This window comes from Trachinotus anak, unplaced genomic scaffold, assembly GCF_046630095.1.
Source record: "Trachinotus anak isolate AG129_WGS33_773 ecotype Australia unplaced genomic scaffold, CSIRO_AGI_Tana_v1 ptg000011l, whole genome shotgun sequence".
Lineage (NCBI taxonomy): Eukaryota > Metazoa > Chordata > Actinopteri > Carangiformes > Carangidae > Trachinotus > Trachinotus anak.
Genome location: NW_027273862.1, coordinates 17,894,761 through 17,915,516, shown reverse-complemented (window position 1 = coordinate 17,915,516; position 20,756 = coordinate 17,894,761). Strand labels below are relative to the sequence as shown.

The following is a 20,756-nucleotide window of genomic DNA, read 5'->3' as shown; positions in this document are numbered from 1 at the left end:
CTGAAAAAGTGGTTTTAATGAGAACAGTTTTCCAGTGTTTTCTCAGTCTATTACTGTTTTTTTCCATTTGCATTCCTAGGGGGGAATAATAATTAAGTAAATTAAGTGAAAGTGGCAGTACCATAGTGTAAACATTTAATTAAATATTCTTTAATTCAAATTCTTGTATTAAAAATAGTACTATACTGAGTATACAAGTATACAAGTACTAGCAACAATATTCACTGAAAGTACCAAAAGTAAGGCATTATTGGCCCCTTGGCTGAATAAATCACCAATCATTTGTTGATTAGTTTATTTATCAAATAAAGGCTGACTTAAAATTTATTGGCAACAATTTTGGTAGATGATTGATAATTTGAGTGGCAAAAATGCCCCCAAAAATTCACTGATACCAGCTTCTCAAATGTCAATATTTGCCCATTTTCCCCGTTTTCTATGATTGTAAACTCAGCATCCTTGGATTTTTGACTTTTGACCAGATAAAACAAGCAAAATGTTGTTTTTCCACTATTTTCACATTGCATACACAATTGATTTATTGATGTAAATAATCATTGCTTTCAGCCTTATAGTACTGCTGTGTTGGAGTAATACTACATTTCCCCTTTTCTGTGGGTTTATTATGTAATAGAAAAAAATGGAAGCAGTTTGATAAAACATGTTACAACAAATGAGTTAAACTAAACTAATAATTAAAACAGTCTTAAAACTATATTTTGCTACAGCGATGTATGGAGGACTGGTTGTAGCTGATATTCTACTTTAGTGGTGCAAATTTATGACAAATTTATCAAATTATGTAGGTCCCAAATGATATGGAGTAAATCCTCTTTTATTCTTTGTGTAGTTGGTAATCCAGCCTTGAATTGCTCCCATCAATATTATTATATAATACTGGGTTATACTTACTGAAGCCTTATTGTGAAATGTTGCAGCTTATCAAGACACAACTTTTGCAAACTCAGTTTGCATCTGACACTCCTTCCTCTTTTTCAGTCTTTCCTGTGCTCTCTGTAAAAAAAAGCAAAACTGCAGGTCCACCTCAGTATTTACTAGACCTTGGGGATCCATGAATCCCATGTGATTTAGTGTGTAAATGTACATTATCTCGGTAATTATATTAAGTACAGAGTCGTGTTGAGCAGTCATCCCTCCAGCTGAGGGTGCTGTTGTGATGTCTTGGGTGAGTTAATTCCTGACATCTGTTTAGACTTTTCTTAACTGATCAAATGTATTAGAAGGCACAGAAGTTAAAGAGTGAATGATTAAAACCAACTAGAGACTATGATCCTTACTAGCACCTGCAGCAGTTGTTCTGTTAATTGAGTTTAATCATAAAAACTGAAAAAATACAGTAAATCAAATATATATTGAAAAGATTTAAATTGTGGTAAAATCATATGTCCTCTTAGAGGACACTCCAAACAGCTGCTTGGACCAGCTGGGATAAAGACATAAATTTGTTGCCTGGGAGTTGTAAAAACACTGGCTTTCAATCAGAACTGTGAGTGTTAGAATAAAAATACAAAGAGTTTTTATGACCTTTGGCAGATCAGATTAATCAAATTTCATCTGGATCAGTTGGCTTTCAACTAAATATATAACATCCTTGCCCTGTAGATGTCAGTGTAATAGTGCAGTGATCTGGAAGGCATTTCATTGTGTTAGATCATAATCATAGAATGGAAAGTGAAAGAAAGCTGAAGCAGATGGAGAAAATCAGCTCTTCTTTTTGATGATGATTAAATGTTCTGCACAATGAAGATTCAGCATGAATGTGTAATCAGCTTTTTCATGTTATAGTTAGTGAAAGTAATTTTAACCAGTTTACATACAGTTGTGGTAGTTTACTTGATAAAGATTTAAAAGGTAACTCTTCGCTACAGCTGTCAGTAGAGTAAAAAATGTTGTGGAGGTAGCTGTATTTCAGAATTTCACTTAAGCACAGTACTTGAGTAAATGTACTTTGTTACATTCCAGAGGGTAAACTCTTTTCTGAATCCTCAAAAATTTGATGAATTGTGTGTTAATGTAGGTTGTACGGCATCCACTACAGCGCTAATATGCCATTTTCAAAGACACATGCTTTGAAATTCATGGATCTGGTAGACTTAAAGACTGCACACATAATGTATAAAGCAAGAAATTATTTACTTCCTGTCAACATACAAAAATGTTATTACACAGAGAGGGGGTGTGTTACCTCAGAGGGAAAATGAATTAAAAAAACGTTGTGTTTGTACCAACCCCAAGAGTGTGTGTATTTCAATTGTGGACTGACTTTGTGGAACAGTCTAGATTTAGAACTCAAGCAGAGTAAAAATATCAAATAACTTAAGAAGATGTACAAAAAACATTTTTTTTAGAGGTACAGAGATGAGAAGGGGGCCTTGTTTGTCTAAAGAATGTGACACTCACTGATGAGGATGATAATGTATGTTTGTATAAAGAGGAAGAACGCAGAGTATGTTTGTATAAAGAAGATGAACATGGAGGTAATTATTGAAGTTATGAATGATGGACACTGGGTGGCTAGATGGAATATTCATTAAAGATTAATGAAAAGCAGTAGGACCAGAAAAGTATTTTACTTCTTTCTACTCCTTTCAGACAGGTAACATACAGCATTTATGCCTGCTGCCCATCTCAGACCATCTCCGCTTGACCTTAGAATGCAAAACACTTGTTTCCCAAAATGCAACACGGTGTCTTTATTAAATCTGTTGCGATTGCCTGGTGCTTATGATTCACACATTTGGTTTGTTTCTTTAAGGTAAATGCAGATGTCCCACTATATGCCCTTCTCTGGTTCAAAACTTCTTTATTATTTCAACAATTTTTTTATTATTCATTTTTATATATATATATATTTAATACTTTCCAAACATATTCAATGTTTTTCTGACATTATTTCCCACTAAGATGAATTGATGGAATGTTCAAGATCTCCAGTTTTATACAACTTTTCGTGAATTTTTCAACTCCTACTCATTCATACTTTCAGGTAGAAATTCGATTCAAAAGACAAGATGTTCAGGAACTTTTCTACATTTTTGGTTCTATTCAACCTTTTAATCCCATTTACGGCGTTTTCACACCTAAAATTATTCTGCTCTTGTCTGATTCAGTTGTAAAGAGTTTGTAAACTTGGAGCATTTTATCCTTGGTTTGGTTTGCTTTCAGACAGAGAAAAATTCAAGTGAACCAAAACGCATCATTACAAACCAGGTGAGAACATTCACTATGCTTATTGGTCAGATTGTTTTGCGGGAGCAGGAATGTAAACACATGAAGAACTCTGGACTGTGGCATCTTATGCAACATGGATCAGTGTCAGAAGTGACATTTTTTAATAGCTCTAATATGTATCTGGGCAATTTACCTACATACTATCCAACACCAGAATTCAGATTCACTTCGGTACGTCGTCATAATGCTGTACAGACTCTGACTCTGCAAGGACGCACCACTGTAAGGTGTTTGAGTAGGATGGAGCAAATGCAGTGGATGTGCAATAACATGCTAACATCATATCTAATCGTCGAGCTCAAACTTGTAAGTTCAAATGCTAGTGGGATAGGATCAAGTTCAGAAATCTTTCACACCAAAAACAAACCGCTCCAGAGTTCCTTTGGGACCAGACCGAGACCACCTCCTACATATGTATGTTAGGTTAGCAGCAGATGTTTTTAAAAACAAACTCTAACTGTTGTTCGCTGTAGCTACTATTAAATGTAACTTTTGTTGGTTGTGCCTGGTTTAGTCAATGTATTATTATTAGTATTATTCAATTTTCATACTCTTGTACTTACAGTGTATGTTAAATGAGGTTTAAAAGGATGATTGATAAATCTTTTGTGTTCTTAAGTCCTTCAGAAACATGGAAATGGTCATTTCATTCAATACAGTAACCATTATGTGTTTTCATAGGGATGCCAGAATCCAACTAAGACCAGTACCACACCTTATGGCCAGAAAGATATGGTAAGTTATGTGCATGACTACACTTGTAAAGTGACGTTCTCAAATAATTCCAATATGTGTAGTTGCAAATCAACCGTTGCAAACATGTGTTCTGTTACAGAGCACTGAAACACAGTTTTTTCTGCTCTGTATCTTTACAGAGCCATCCACAAAAGCATTTCCTCTTTCGTAGTATTACTTTAAAAGCTGAAAATCATTTTAACTATAAATTGAGCCTATATAGGCGTCAAGGGATAAGTTGGGGTATAAGTTGGGGAGCTAGCTGCCTCTCCTGGCAGCTTGGCGCCAGGCTGGGAGAGGGTCAAGTTAGCTTTACTATTCATGCATATTTCAGGCCATTCATAAAGCAACGCAGTTTGGCTTAGGCTATGCATGAAGCAATGCAGCTCAGTCTTTTTGAGTGGACTTCTCCTTGTTTATTCAACAATTTTCACTGCTTATACAACAGTTAGATTTCTTCATATGTTTTTCTTCTTTTCCCCAACTACTAATACGACTTCAATTGCTTCTCCATACCAGTGCAAGCCAGCAAAGCAGTTTAGCTTCAGCTTGTGCAGAGGCGGCAATCCCATTACATCTTCTTGTTTATTCAGCTCTGCCATTTCATTTATTACTCCTCTGTAGATCTTACTTCCTTAAATAATTTCTTGTTATATGAACACAAAACCTACAGGGGAGGAAGTCCTTTTATGCTTTGACGTTTTCATCAAGTAGATAAGACTTTAAAAGATTTACAATCAATTGGTTTCTGCACAGCAGCTGTACTATAATGGTTTTTAGAGGAAGTGATTTATCTCCCACTGTCTTTGAACAACAGTGCCTTAAACCACTGGAGAATGTTTCAACAAAGCCTCCCCAACAGGAAATCACAGATCAAATACTTATAGTGTTGACAGCTGTTTGTTTCTTTCTGCCCACTGACACAGTATTTTTCTTTCACAAGAGACAGTTAAAGATTAATGTAGAAACTTTTGGGGTAAGGTATTTCTTCATGACTGTATTTGCTTGCACCCAGTGAAAGCACATAATGGTACATGGACATTATCATATTAACGAAAATGAAAACGAGTGTGGCAGGATGAAGTCAGACCTTGCTGCTTGTCTCTTGGCGCTCCTGTGCCAACACTGCTGTGACTTTGAATGCTGCCTGGCCTCACATAGCCCAAGTGAAATTTATGGGCAGCATTGGTAAATTGGGCAGGTCTGTTTGATGCAGTGTAAGCATTATTGTAATGTGTCACGGTCAGACAGGCTCTGTGTCCTGACTGCAGTCAAGGTGATGTGAAGCTGACAAACTTAACCTAAAGCTTCCAGTACAATTTATACACTGTTACACAACTACTCACACATGCAAGCAAGCTCTTGAAAACGGTATGTCTATAGGGGCATATTCCCTAAAAACTCTCCTCCTCTGGTTCTGAAATGTAGCTGTGCATTTTTTCATTCCTGTACATTTTATGCATAACTACAGTAAGCATTACAGTACAATAAATTGATTGTCTTCCTTGAATCTGGTATTCGTAGAAGGATTTTTGGAAGGTTATTGCAACAGCAAGATATCTGATGAGTTTAAATACTTGGAACATTATGTTTATTGTAAACTTTGGTTCAAGAAAATGAAAAGAAAAACGGAGGAGCGTGTATTGCAATGCGTTTTGTATATTTAACTGTTATATGTAGGCCTTTGAAATTTGTGTTGGAACGAAGAATGTTGAAACGGCTGACTTTGTTTTGATCCAGCCTTTGTTAAATCTACTTTAAAGAGGACTCATGGTATCATTGCCCTGGGTTTTCACGGTTTTGTCATCATGAATCATGACGTGACAATGTGGTAAACACACCTCTGGTTTAACTTGTCATCTGAGTTAAAATGCAGACAAAACCTCCTGACCAAAATCTCAACCAGTTGGCCTTGAGCCTGGAACTGTTTTGTGTTGTCTGACTTAATCCTTGTTTGGGACCAGCAAACAAAAGTTTGTTTCCTCTTTGCTCTCAAACATTCCCAATTACGAAGGACTGAAAAGCTGGCTGAAAATTATAATGAACTCATAGTACCTTAATTTTAACTGTAATTCCCCTGTCCCCTCGAACATGACTGTTTCCTAAAGCTGTAATAAAACCTTTCTTGGAATTTCTTGGAGCATTCTTGTTTAATCTCTCTCACTCTCTCTCTCTCTCTCTCTCTCACACACACACACACACACACACACACTTTCACATACTGTATATCTTGAGAAGAGATGACCGATCAGGTTAATTTCTCTATGGTTTAATTGAGATATGTAATCCTTTAATATCCCGGAAGATTTACATTTTTGGTTTAGTGTGCGAGATTATTTTAGAATGAATGCTTATTTTCTTAGTTTTGGTTTCATTAATATGACAAAAAAAAAAAAAACAAAAAAAAAAAAAAAAAACGGTCCAATGCTTTAATCCAGTGCACTTCTACTACTGGGGGCTACACCTCACTTTTCCCCGCAGTGGGCTTCATTTCTCATGCCGCTGTGGAGGTCTGCGCTGTGTTTTGATCACCCAGCAGCCTGCCGCCTGTGGGAAGAGGTTAGCTCGCTCCCCTCTGCTCAAGGAGCCTCGGAGGGGAGTCTGTCGCCCGGTTCGGTATTCTTCCCCTTTAAAAAAAAAACTATGAAGCCCTAGCGGTGGTAGATTACATGGGCTCCCTGCAAAAAAAAAAAAAAAAAAAAAAAAAAAGTCTGCGGACGGAGAGAAGGAGAGAGAGGAGGGAGAGAGAGGAGGGGGGGGGCAAGCCGAGGCTGAGACGAGAGATCATGGCGGCACCTCTCGGACGGGACACCCTACCTGACCACTGGTCGTACGGAGTTTGTAGAGATGGCCGGGTATTCTTCATCAAGTGAGTGGCTTTAAGTAGCCGACGCTGGGCACTTTTACGAGTCACTGTTAAGGCGTGGCGGAGGATTTGGGCTGCTCTGTAATGGTTCAGTAACAGGTGTCTTTCTTGCAGTGATAAAACTCATAGCACCACTTGGCTACATCCACGCACTGGCGAGCCGGTTAACTCGGGACACATGATCCGGTCAGGTACGCGACTTATGCTCAGATCTGTGGGACACCAAGGGGACATTTGTTTTTTTGTTTTTTTTTTTTGTTAGTTTTTTTTTTTTTTTTTTTTTTTTTGCGGCAGTGTGTTTTCTGTCTGTGGCGGGTCGTTCAGTGTGTTTTTGTCCGTGTTATAGACTTACCAAGAGGATGGGAGGAAGGCTTCACGGACGAAGGAGCCAGCTACTTCATCAAGTGAGTGGCTTCATGAGCACTGCTGCGTTGTTTGACCGTGTAAAATGTGATGCCATTAGTCATTGTTTGGTTTTTAAGTACTGCATGTCAATTGATTTTCAAACTCCTTTTATTTCCTTTCTGTCACTGTGCAGTTCTGACACGTCTGGCAACACTGCCACTCAAACTAGACTAAAAAGGCTGCAGTGTAAACACAGTATATTTATATGAAATATGCATGTGGGCTGTAATGACGCCCTCAGATGGATGAACACACAGGGGTCCCATCTGATAGGTGAAACCAATTATCTCCGCCTGCATTGTGAATGGAAAGTCGCAGTGCCTAGCAGGACGGGAGAGAGGCTATTAAAATTCTCCTCACATCCTCCATGCAGGACCTCTACTCCCTCCATCAGATAGGTGTACAGCCTTGGTGTGTGTGTGTGTGTGTGTGTGTGTGTGTGTGGCAGTGAGTGAGAGGGAGAGAGGGAGAGGGAGACTGTAAAGGTTGCAGGAGAGGGGTGTGACCATGTGGTGACATAGATATATGGCATAATTGCATTATTGAAACAGAGAGGACAAGAATTTCCAAAGTCACAGACCACACTGTGAAGTTTTTTTTTTTTTTTTTTGGCAGATATTCACATCTTTCCCACAATTACAACTGTAAGATTTGTGTTTGAAATCAGAGGAAGCCACAACACTATCAGCAACACAATGGATTATGTGCATTATTAGCATTTCTAGCTGCAGTGTTTTATACCGCGGGTTTTTGTGTGGATTTCGGTCTGTCGCTGTCAGTGTATATCAGATGGTGACTGTGAGAGAGAGCAGGACACAGCAGCATCCAGAAAACCAGGCTAATGCCAAACAGAAAGCATACTGTAAAACCAAGTGAAGACATGAATTTCTTCATTGGAGCTGGATCATTGTGAATTACAGTGACTCCTCCCACAGTAGCTTGTCTAAAGTTTTGTAGTTCCACTACCCGTAGTCCTGTCATGGCCCTTTTAGTTTGCCCCATTTGTTCCAGACAGAGGGCCTGTATGGAGAGGTTTTATACCCCCATAGCTGCAGTCTTTATTAGGTTGATCGTTACTAATAAGAGGTCTTTGTCTAACAACACGTAGTGCTCTGCAGACACCGCTTTGTACCTCTGATTTAACAATACAGACACCATTTCACTTTAGCAATGCCTGCTAGACTCAGAAAAAGTATAAACCGTGTAATAGAAGACACTATAACAGTTGCTTTAATAATAAAACTCATCACTGATCAGAAATTATGAGTTACAAATAGAGGTTGCATTGAATCCAACAGATAGGTATCCATAGCCACTTTGAAAGATCGTCTGGCATCCAAAGATGTGTGATTTAATAAACCACATAAAATTGTTTCAACTAACAAATTTGTTGTTGCTGACACTTATATTGCCCATAGAATAAAGCTGGTTTTTGTGTTTCCCTCGTTAACTGACTTTTTCTCTGTGAGAAGCTAGAACAATGCAACAGTGAAGTTGTGTGATATATGGTAGCCTAAATGTCAAGGCAGTTAAATCAGTAGACTACTTGCTGCCCAGTTGGCTTGGTGGAAGGATCCTGTTTTGCTCCTGCTCCCAGCTTGTGTCTTTGTTTTCCATGGCTAATTTCTTTGAGTCAAACACGGGACAGGAACAAACCAAGACTGTTCTTGTGTTTCATTAGAGTTGCCCTGAGCACAGCTGACATCTTTCCTCGTTTATTTGGTGTGTGAAAGAAAGGCAAATCATTGCGTTTTTGCCAGAATAGATAAAAATGATAAGTGTTTGTTTTCATTTATGATGTAATTGTATCTTGGAAAATTGCTGATACAAAGATATCAGCGGATTAGCGTCTTTAAATAATGACAAGGTGAATCTTATACAAAGCTTACCTAAGCTTACCTGACTTTTAACACTAGCATTCCAGCTGTAAGAGTGGATACACAGGTCAGGTTAATTTATTACTGCTTTGGTCTTTAAACATGACTTGATTTGGCAGATTAAAGCTTGAAAACAGCCAACACTCCAGGAATGTAACAGCTTTGGTGCAAGATATGCTTTACTGCAGTTATTAATGTTAGCTGGCAAAGCTCGAACACTGAAGACGGTGAAGATGGCTCCAGCTCAATGGGATTATTCCCTAAAATGACATTTTAAAAAATTGAAAAGGGACATCACCACAATTGTTAGTTTTTCATTTACAACTGCCTACAACTCAGCATTTTAAAATTGCTATTAATACCACAGGGACAACCAACATTAGCACTGAGTTCAGAGGAGTTTATTTTCCTGCCCCAGGGTGCAAATCATTTTCGTTTGATAAAAATTTGATCTCACACTCACAAAATATGATGTAGATTTTTTTTTTAAAAACCCATTTGAAGTGAACAATCAGATTTTCAGCACAAAGCAAGTTGGTTCTTTGATACAAACCAGTGTTTTTCATCCCACTTTTTGTCTCATCTCTTAGCTATCCAGGAAGCACATAGCAACAAACCCAAATAGGTTTGCAGTCAACACGGTGCTGCTGTGACAACGGTCGGTAGATTTGGTTGTGTGTTGATGGTGGAATTTAGCCGAGTTGGAGTACAAAGGAGGGATTGTTCAGACACTGTTGGTGTGGCAAAACTCACATTTATTTACAGATTTGACATGTAGGGCGGCCTGCAGACCTGAACTATCTGATTAATGGTTGCTGATGTTATGTTCAGTGTACCGAAAAGTCCAAGTCTACGTTTTTGCTTTTTCTGTCTCTTAGCTCATACTAAGAGGAATATATAAATGATAAAATATAGTTTTAATTTAGCAGCTTTTTCATAAAACTTTTCAGCCGCAGCCCTTTTGATACACTTACATAAACAAATTAATAGCGTGAACTGTGAAAATTGGAGGAGATCATTGTCAAAACTAATGGGCAAGGTCTATTGTCATCTGTGGCAGCGGATTGAAATAGAGTGTTACTGTCTGGCTGTCATACTTCTGACAAATCTTCAAGGAAGTGACCCAATTTGAAAATCATCTTTCAAAATCATCCCATTTCATTGTCCCTGCAGATAATGTGCTGCCGTTGAAGCAAGTCTGTATTGCAAGCCTGTGTTGAGGTCGACATATCTAATGGATGTACATCAATGGAAGGAACTGGAAAGCAAAACAAGGCTGAAAATCAACACATGTAGCAATTAGATGTGTAAGTTAATCATTTTCAAGTTATAGAAGTAGACTTCAGCTGTCATCAACCTTAAAGTATTCTATATATGGGTAATACATCTAATTGTAACAGTGTGTAAACTAAAGACTAAGCATATGAATATGATTATTACACTAATTATAAATTATATGATTAATCAATCTCATAAATTTTCACAAGAAGTTAAGTAATTCCCAGGTAAAAGCGAGAAAACAGAGTTCAGAAAGATTTACTCTCTGCCATATCACTGGCACTCACTGAACATAGGGAATGTGCAATTCTATAGCTCCCTGAGGGAAAAAATGACCCCACTGAGGTACAATGGTGTCCTGTTGGGGACACAGTCCACATTGTTGAAATGGGCTTACAATGCTGTGGGACAGTCCAGGAGGAAGCGTTTGACATCCACACTAAAACTCACATAGGTTTCACACCAAAAATGGCATACTGGGTTTCTATCTAAACCTCATTTACGCGTCATATCTGATAACCTCATCACTCTTTTATTGCTATCTCTGATTTTTAGGAGTGTTTATCCTCCCATTCTCCTGCTGCTTGCTATGGTTTAGATTGTGCTTGCATTTTTTTTAACTAGCTGACTATTTTTGATCAGGACAGTGTGAGTTAATTAGCCATGAGATGTTTTGGGAGTTCTGAAGCAGGGCATTTTAATAGATAAAAAAAAAATGTATCCCTATAGGCCCTTATCTTAAGGCTGTCTTAATGAAGCTTTCTTTTTCTGCAAACACAGCAAATCCACACCTCATTGCACAAATCAAAACATCATTGACAAAGAAGACAGGACAAAAACATGCCCCAAGGTCCTCCAATGACCTGTGCCCCTCCAGATTTTTACATCAAATATATTTATGCGTACTTGTAGGGTTACCTTTGAAAAATAATTGCACGTTGAAAAAGTATTTAACTTGAACTATTTGGGAATATTGTGCCCCTTTTTGAACTGTCCAATTGTACCCTTTCTCACAGTACATTGACTTTAAAGTGAGGTAAAATTTCTGTGTTTCTTCATGCAGGGCTGTCCTGTGTGAGATAACTCAGTGGATTAAGGATATGAGTTTTATTTGACAGACAACACTTTTAAGGTGTTTTCCCAGCTGGTCCTCCTTTGGGCCCAGGCAGGAAGACAGTTTGGTTAGTTTTTCTTTTTTTTTTCAAAGAAGTAAAGAAGCAGCAGAAACTCACTAGTCATTTACCACTTCAGAAAAGGTCAATGTTCAGATTAAGATTATGTTGCACAAAGGACTGCGTATGTAAAGGGACTTTTCTTGGTAATCTTTGTTGAGTGCCATGGGAAGTAATGAAGGAAGGCTTGAAAAGCATCAATTAAAACCAATGAGGCAAAGATTCACTTCACTCCTCATTGATAGTCTATTGAAGTAGAGCAGTCCTCTGTGGATACTGACATAGAAATTGATATCTATAAATCTATTGTGCTTGCTGAGAGAGTGATTGTGTATATACTGTGCTTGGATAGTAGGTATGGATGAAATCAGGTATGCCATTAGGTCCATCCAGTTGGAAATTCCTGTCACAGATTTTTCACCTTGTGGTCAAGGGGCTGCCCTCATACTCAGTAATTTCACCCTTTCATACACTTTCCCAGTATATGTGTTGTTCCTGGTTATTGTGAGAAATGGCTTTTGCAGACCTTGCTGACTATGTTGCGTTTGCCCTTCAATTTTCTTGTTTACAAGGGCCAGCTGTGTTTGTTGAACTACCCCCTATAGGATCCCGCAGAGTACTGTACAAACCATATTTCTTAAAGCAGTGTCTTCAGCTTTAATAGTATCACAGTCAATTTCCTAGTTTATGTACCTTTGAATTGCAGACTAACTTACACTTGTACTCCACAGCACCATAAAGCAAAGACGCTGACATCAAAGCATCAAAGGACACAGCTATCTTCTGAATTATTACTAGGATAAATTATTATCCTAAACATTTTTACTTACTTTGTATCAGGAACTTGTTTTAACTGAATCTGTAATCTTTGGCTGTAAAATTATCATCATGCCACCGTCATTGACTTAGTTATTTATTTTTTACTGACAAGTTTCTGTTTACCCCAGAGACACCTGATAAGCACACATTCAGCATAAGCATGTTAACATTCAAATAAGCTACTACGATGAATTCTCATTAATTTTTTTTTGTGTATTTTTTATGTGAAAGGAACAAAAAGTCAAGACGAGTCCCCCTGGCTTGTTATTTGGTTATTTACTTACTTGGAAACAGGATGCACAGTGGTGCAGGGGTTAGCGCTGTCAAGAAGTTTTGGGTTCGAACCTTGGGCATGTGTGGTGTTTGCACGTTCTCCTGGTGTCTGCGTGGGTTCCCTCTGGGGACTTTGCCTTCCTCCCAAAGACATGCACATTAGGTTAATTGGTGGCTGTAAACATCATAATGTTCTGCAAAACACGTCTGGCCATTATTCAATGCAGTAACTCAGGAATGTCAGATTGTGTCTATATTTCCTGCAACTTGTCTGGTTGGCAGAGGCATGCAACCCCAAGGCAGTAATTCTAGTTCCCCATGATTTTATATCAATATAGTGTCTGGACATAGTATTCATCAGTTGGCTCAAATATATATCACTTCTGCAGACTGCAGTGAGCTTGTGTGTAAACAGTTCACTTTCTTGCTTTTTTTTAACCTTCCCTCAAGCTGTTTGTTGAGACAGTGACCTTCAGCTGAAAATAGATACTCTGAAATGGCTGTGTCATTCTTGACAGGCATAATCTGGATGGATCAGATTATCCTTGCCTCATCTTTGCAAAATACAGAAGTTTGATGTAGGGGGGTATTATTACTATGATAGGAATAAGAAACACTGCACTTCTATACCGTGTTGCAGGAAATGCCTTGTCAAGTTAGACAGACTTCCTCCCTTTATGTTTAAAAGTTCCTGCTGGTTGGAGATTGTATTCAAAAGGGATAATTCTTATCTGCGTTATTCTGTGGCTGAGGCATCATCATCATGCATTTTATTTGTACTTGCTGATGAAAATTGTGTGTCAAATTGTCACATTATTGATTTGAGCTGAAAACATGTAGTCCTTGGTCATTCTTATTGCAGCATCAACAAAATCCCAGCATGTTGTGCTTCTTTTTCCACTACTGCACCATGTATGCTGTGCAGGGAATAAAGATACTGAATGAACAGGCTAACTCCATTCATTTCAAGGTCAAGAGAATAGTCTTTTGCCAGTCAAAATAGCAACCAAAATATTTTCTTGGTTTTTATTTTATTTTATTTTTTTGTTTGTGGTGAAAGTGGTGGTTACAGTGGAGACAAGAAGACAACTCTTCTCTCCCTCCCTTTCTCACACACAAACTACACAAGCACACAGTGCACATGCTAACATCAGATGCAGTGATACTGAAATTGATATTAGGATTCGCGGGTTAGCAATTGCAGATGGGCTGCTGGTGAGGTCGCAAGTCCTCTCAGTCTTGTAGGGTGATTTATGTTGATCATTTGTCATTATTCTATCATGTTTAAATTGTGTCCAGCTGTTACGTTTGTGCATCTATCTTCTCTTGTAGCTTTTGAGGCGACCTAACACTCATGAGGCCAGAGCGTTTATAAGCAGAGCTGTGTTGTCAATATCATGTCCACAGTGACTTATTACAAGGCTTGTGACAGTTAGACAATACATACTGTATTGTACTGTCGGGGCCTCCAAATAGAGGGATTGAGAGTGTGGTACAGTGCACATTTGTGCTGTAGAATGGAAAGGAAGCTTTCCATCAAGCCTTGTTTGGACTTGCAATATTTAACCCAGGAACCTGCAATGAATGAATACATTATCAGCTGCGGGCCTGAGGTGTGCTCTGTGTGATATACATTATCTAGAATGAGTCATTCACTGTCCAGACAACTTGAGCTGGTTGCCCAGTCAGAGCTGGAGCAGGAGTCGGAGCAGAAACAGAACCGGGGAGATGCCCAAGCTGGGATGGGGACCTGCTATTGCAGTTGCCTGCCCCTTGGTCAGGGGAATGACTCGGCTGATAATGAAACAAAGCTGGCTGCTGAGCTGGATCCCTCCAGTTTGGAGATGGAGAAGAGGCAAATTGAGACAAGGTAAAACTAGTTTAATGGTATTACACAGGGAAATGTAATGTTAGATTAAGGTCATTTAATGATAATATGATCACAGTAGATCACAGATCACTGTGGCTGTAAAAAAAAACAACTGACAAAAATCTAAATAGGAAAACATTTTTTTTTGCTGCTTTATTTGTCATTTATCACTTTTCACTGTTTTGATGTTGTTAAAAAAGGAAGTACTGCACCTGAGTAATTTCTGCTGCCTCTCTAGAGAAAAGAAAGAGTTTGTATTCCCTCCCTCTGCCTGAATTCAGATGACAGTTCTTTCTGTCGCATTCTGTCAGAGGCTCAGTGTGACTGGAGCCACTGCAGAGAGAAGCAGGTCCCACACTGTTCTCATCTCACCAGACGGCAAGAGAAGAAGTGATTAGTTAGCAGCCGCAAGGAGGAAGATGGATGTTGAAGAAAAAGTGTTTCTAGAGAGCATATCAGAGACCTAACCTTTTTCGTGAAGTACTCATTTTTTATGTTGTCCAGTGTTTGGTGTAAAAGTGATGAGCAATATAAAGGTGATTTAAATGTGAGAAGCTCATATCACCAATGGAAAATCTGATAAAGAATAGTATAATAGTGTTGCTTTCCTGCAAGCATAGAAAATTTGCATTTAGATATAACACTTTGGTTTCAGTAAAGGCATGTCCATCTGGTAAAAGTTAAGATATAGCATGAAAAGTTTTTTTTTATTTTACATCTGGCACAAATGTCCACTCGGACTCAAGGATTAACTAATTAGAATTTTGTGGTCAAGGTCACTGTGTCCTCACAAAACACATTTTTGGGCATAACCAAGGAATTCATACTGTAATTATAACACAAATGTCTAATAGGATGAAATGGTGAAGTGATGACATTTTATATCCAAATGGTCAAAGGTCAACTTCACTGTGACATCATAATGTTCTGTTAATGCTGTAACTCAGGAACAGAAGGGTCCACATTTCCTTCAAATTGATTGGTAACCACTGCAGTCGATCCCAGTCAATCCCAGTCTCATGAACACATTATCTCGGTAACACCTTGAGGGAATTTCTTCAGATTTGATGCAAATGTTCACTTGGACTCAAAGATTAACTGTCTAGAGTAAATTTAATATATATATATATATATATATATATATATATATATATATATATATATATGTAATTGACTTGAATGTATTATAATATATATTATATTTAATTCAACTTAATCTAATTGAGCAAATTTAATTTCATTAATTTGAGTATATTCATTTATGATGTAATTTTATTTTATTTTTAAATATTAAATTTATAATTACATTAATTTAACTCAATTTAATTGAGCAAATTTTATTTTTTATTTATTTTTTATTCAGTAAATTTACCCTACAAATCTTCACACACACTTAATACATGAATGTAAACTAAAATTTGATGAGGCATACAACTGGGAGGTTGTAATTCGACTTCTAAGTTACTGTTTTATAGTATAAAAACAATGTTAAAGTAGATTTAATCAGTACTTCTATGTATATTATCAAATGATCAAATGACTGTGTTTAATGTGAAAGTTGTCACTCCCAGTGACAAACCTCCAGAGAAAAATCTTCAGTCTTCTATTGTGTGTGTACGCATTTTCAGGTTATTGCTAGTGAGTTAGTGAAGCTGCCAAGAGAGTAGGTCCAATGACTTACGTATATGCATCAAGTGACCAGAAACATGGCTACAAATGAATGCATATGTTTCTCCTTGTCTGCTTGACAAGCAGACATAACAACTTTATAAGGTGATAATATGTGTTGTGATTTTGCTTGTTTCCCTCATCCAAGTGGACAAAAAAAAAATCTGTATTGTAATGTGACATATTAGTTACTACAGTGGCTAAGCACACAAGAAACTGGGCTATTGTGAGAAATCAGGTGAAGGCAGGAAATCAGAGAAAAATCAAAGAAAATAACTTTAAACACAAATTACTTCTAACCTTGATTTTTCTCTGTGCTCCATGGTCTTGAAAGAGCAGGAAATGGTGCCAAAAAAATAATTCTCGCCACTGAGAGACAGTGTTTAAGTGCAACATAGCACATTGAAGCTCTGTACAGATTTGTCTTCTTAATCTTAGATTTATTGATTGATGATATGATTTGTAGTAATAATAGTGCTTTGTGTTTTACTCAATATATTCCTTAAGATATATTGCCTGAAGCCTGAATAACCCAACACTTCAATAAGCTCATGTTCAGCAGCAGATTGAGTATATGAGCTCTGAAAAATGTTTCTCATTGCGAATTATTTGACTGAATATCGTTGTTTTCATTAATGGAATATTGAGTGTGAAAAAGATAAATGAAAAGGCAGGCCTGGCCGCTGCTAGGTGGACCAGATCTGGTGGTTGGGCCGATTTCACTCACTGCAGCATTTATTGAACACATTGACTGCACAATTGTGCGAGTTCTCGCAAACCAGTCCAATTTAATTTGCTTTAGTGCAGAGATGCAAGGGTAATTTTTTATTCATGATCTGATTGATTCTCCTTTTCACTATTCGAAATCTATGTGATTGATAATTAAAATCGCTGCAATCGGTCTTCACCTCTGACCCTAATTTACTTCATGAGATAGAGCTTGGATTGTGTAGCAAAGATGTAACAACTATTTGTCTTATGATGATGATATACACCCTCCTCTGTCAGTGAATCATTGAGACCTGGTGGACTGTGTGCATGTACACTATATTTGCTGTCAAGCCTGTAGGTGGCCACTAGATACTGCTGTTGAGTCTTTGTCTTTTTGACAGTTTGATGCACTTTCACATTTTTGTCTATTTTATTTTAATTTTTTTTTCAAGACAGATAATACATTGAGACATTATTGTACTCAGGCTTTTCTTATTGTGCTGACTTGTGTCTACCACATGCCATATTGAAAAGAACATATATGTATGAAAGTTTAACAGTTAAAGTGTGACGGAATGTTTTACCTTTTGTATTGCACACTTATTTCACAATATCTCCTCTGGTCTATCAAGATGACACCTGTGGTATATTTGCAAAGCCTTTTTCTGGTTTGACGGGGTGCTGGTTAACTGGGATTGATTTAGTTTTATTATAGCTTCATTTGCTATTTTACTTTCACACAGCTAGGGTGACAGCAGTGGAAGTTGGCAATGGAGTGAAGTATGAATGTTGATCTGCCCGTGCATTGTATGTATTGACCTAAACCACCCTCATTCAGCGCTCTGCTCTTATCTATTTGTCTGTCTGTGGATTATTGAACCGGCACTGCAGCAGCCTGAGCTTGCCTCTCAGCTATAGTCTGCCTTCCATCCTCCATCCCTCTCTCCCTAGCTGACTGGGATGTGATCTGATAAAGGGGACTTGGGGAGAGGTGGAAGGCTCTGGTTGCAGTCAGAGACCGATGTCAGCGCTTTACGTTGACTGGGCAACACAGTGAGGTGACCACTGCTTATCCATGGTCATGAGAAAGCGTGATAGCTTCACTTTCTTATCAAGTCAAGCCCTTATCCTTTCCTTTGTCTTTGTTTTCTATGTAGGGATTGAACAACGGAGTGTTATCACTTTATTCTTCCCTGGAGAAGCTAAGTAGAGCTATGTACTGTAAGTGCTGGCAGTATTACTGAGTGATCAAGAGTAGAGAGAGAGGGCTGAAACAGCTTTTATACTCCTATTTGACACTACTGTTTGTGCCCTTTCTAGCACACCCACCTAGCACTGTGCACACCGGTAAAAGAGGCTCAGTTGATATACATTAAGAGAACAAAATGGGATGCTCCTTATTGGTCGTCTTTGGGATGAGGACAGATTTGGACATTTGAACTTTCCATGTCTGACCCCTTACTGGTAAGTAGCAATGTAGCAACATCTATGATTGAGAGGACTCTGTAGCTACTAGATACTGGGGATATGCTGAATAGAGTAAGAAGAGGGGGACACATCTATTGAAGATATGTATTGAAACAGTACAATGTCACATGTTGTTGTCTTGAAGAAAATCTAGAACGGGCTGTTTTACAAGCGGAGACTAGTCAGATTAATTTCACCTTTTAAAAATAAAAAAAATAGTTTCTCTGTTAGTTTTCATACAAATGTCTTATTGCTTTGTGGTGTTATTTTCTTACTTATTGGAGTACTTATGTACTTGTATAAATAAGGATTTGTGTATGGTCAGAGTATTAAAATACTCTTTTTAAATGTAAAAGCCCTGTATTCAAAATGCCCTACTATATATAAGATTGTGTAGATTCATCTGTAGAAATGCATTATATTTTATATTTTAAAATTGTATAAACTGATAATGTTTTGCACGAAAAACCTAAATCTCCAAGGAAACTAGTAATTACAGTGTATTTGTCCATCATTTGAGTAAATGTACTTTGTACCTTTTTTCCACCACTGACTGGTGGAAAGTAGTAAAATTCACTTTTAGGTCAGTTTACAAGTAATTACAAACATTTGCTTTTTATAAACCTTTATTTGCACGAATAATTGCAAATACAGTTACTATATGCATCATCTCTTTAGTACAGAAACCATGGAACTGTTCTGTTTTCTGGCTGTTTAGTTCTTTGCCAGTGTAGGGTTGTTCCACATTTGACTGGCATGCATGTTGCAGCGTTTCCATGCAGTGAAATGAATTACTGTAGTAGAGGGCTAATGGACAATTCAGATGGCCATTATTGGTGGTTAGACCGAGAGATCTGTCAGCCTGCTATCATCTCCACAGCAGTGAAGAGGTCTTTACTTGCAGTGCGAGTGCCTTCAACTCCTGGGGTATGCTAATGAGATGTGAAGGAGAGTGAAGATGGATTAGAAAGACCAGCAGAGGATGAAACTCAGGGGATGAGGGCAACAGCGGCTGGATGCATTACCTGCATGTTTGTGTGTGTATATGTGTGCAGGTATTGTCAGTTTAATATGTGACTTGACTTCCTGAATCCTTAGCTGGTACAGAAAACATTTTTCACCTGGACCCCCACTCTCTTTATTGGCTGATAGAAGGCATTTGTGGCATGGCAGAGTCATCAGTCTCCTTAGCTGTTGGGTCATAGCCCAGTCTTCACTTCCATTTCTCATGTCATCTGATGTCTTCCCAACTCACACTCTCTCCTCTTCATCTGATCCGTCACAGCATTTCCTACTTACCCTGTTTACAGTCATCCTGCTTAGTAAAATTACTTTACTAGTATTTATTTATTTAGTGGAGATGTTATTATTGAACACTAATATCCCACAATGCAATGGCCAATGGAAACGTAAGAGCTGTTGCTTCTAAGCTCATCTCTGCATAAAATAGAAATATGTCCTGGTACACAAATGGCACCAAGTGAAAATAACTGGCAATACTAACTGCCAAAATAGTCTGAACTGTATAAAGATCAGCATCAGCCTAGAATATATTTTATACAAGTATCTATCATGTAATTTTTAGGTTGCAGTGCACTCTCTCACTTTGTCTCCATCACTCCCCTATCTGTTTCTCTTTTTCCATTACTCACTACTGTAATTCCTCGTCCTTCCTTCCTTCTTTCCTTCCTTCCTTCCTTCCGTCCACCTTCCTCTCCTCTTCCCTGCTCTTGTTCACTGTGCATGCTGTGTATTGCCTGCATGACTGCAGAGGGAATGGAGAGAAGGCGTCCAGTTCAGGGAAGTGCTCTGACGGCACAGCTGTGCTGAGGAATGCATACATTAGAGGAGAGCACAGGGGAGCTAAGGAGAGAAAGAGTACCACTACGGGGAGGGAAAATGAGAGAAGAGATATGATTATATGGCATATGGCTAATGCTTGTAGCTGTGGTGTCACTTCTTGCCTTGGGGCCTCTTACATGATGTATTGGTTAGGTTGGCTGGCTTTACTAATACCCATCACAAGCCTGATGCTCATGGAGAACGGACAGTTCAGTGATTACATGCATTTTTAGCTCCACCTCAGCAGCCCGACACAAGAGAGGCGGGAAAGAGGATGTTTTGAATGAATCGACGCCACGATGCTCAGCAGAGGACGTCAGCAACAGCAGCACTCCCAGCTGAGAGGAGTACACACACACGTACAGGCACCACTGAGAAGAGCAGAGCACAGCACAGCAAATCACAGACCTGCGGTTAATATGCTGGGCCAACCAAGACAGTCAGCCTTACACGTCCCTTACAAGAGGCAGCCAGTGTATCGGGCGACTCACAGGTGTGTATCCAAGCCCCTCTCCCAACAT

The 20,756-nt window shown here is 38.4% G+C and overlaps 2 protein-coding genes across 12 annotated transcripts in view; one reads left to right on the top strand and one right to left on the bottom strand.

Annotated features, from left to right (window-relative positions):
* saa (serum amyloid A) overlaps nt 1-20,756 on the bottom strand; it is a 323,028-nt gene that overhangs the window by 248,207 nt on the left and 54,065 nt on the right. The window lies entirely within an intron of this gene.
* plekha7b (pleckstrin homology domain containing, family A member 7b) overlaps nt 6,452-20,756 on the top strand; it is a 67,832-nt gene continuing 53,527 nt past the window's right edge. For 4 of the 11 annotated variants that reach the window (XM_071488827.1, XM_071488829.1, XM_071488832.1 and 1 more), the window contains exons 1-3: nt 6,453-6,856; nt 6,968-7,044; nt 7,200-7,257. In XM_071488827.1, the coding sequence (XP_071344928.1) occupies nt 6,657-6,856; nt 6,968-7,044; nt 7,200-7,257 (335 nt within the window). In that variant the 5' untranslated portion in view covers nt 6,453-6,656. Of the gene's footprint in view, nt 6,857-6,967; nt 7,045-7,199; nt 7,258-18,906; nt 20,729-20,756 lie in introns of those variants that run through there. The other 7 variants (XM_071488824.1, XM_071488823.1, XM_071488825.1 and 4 more) reach the window with 4 other exon arrangements.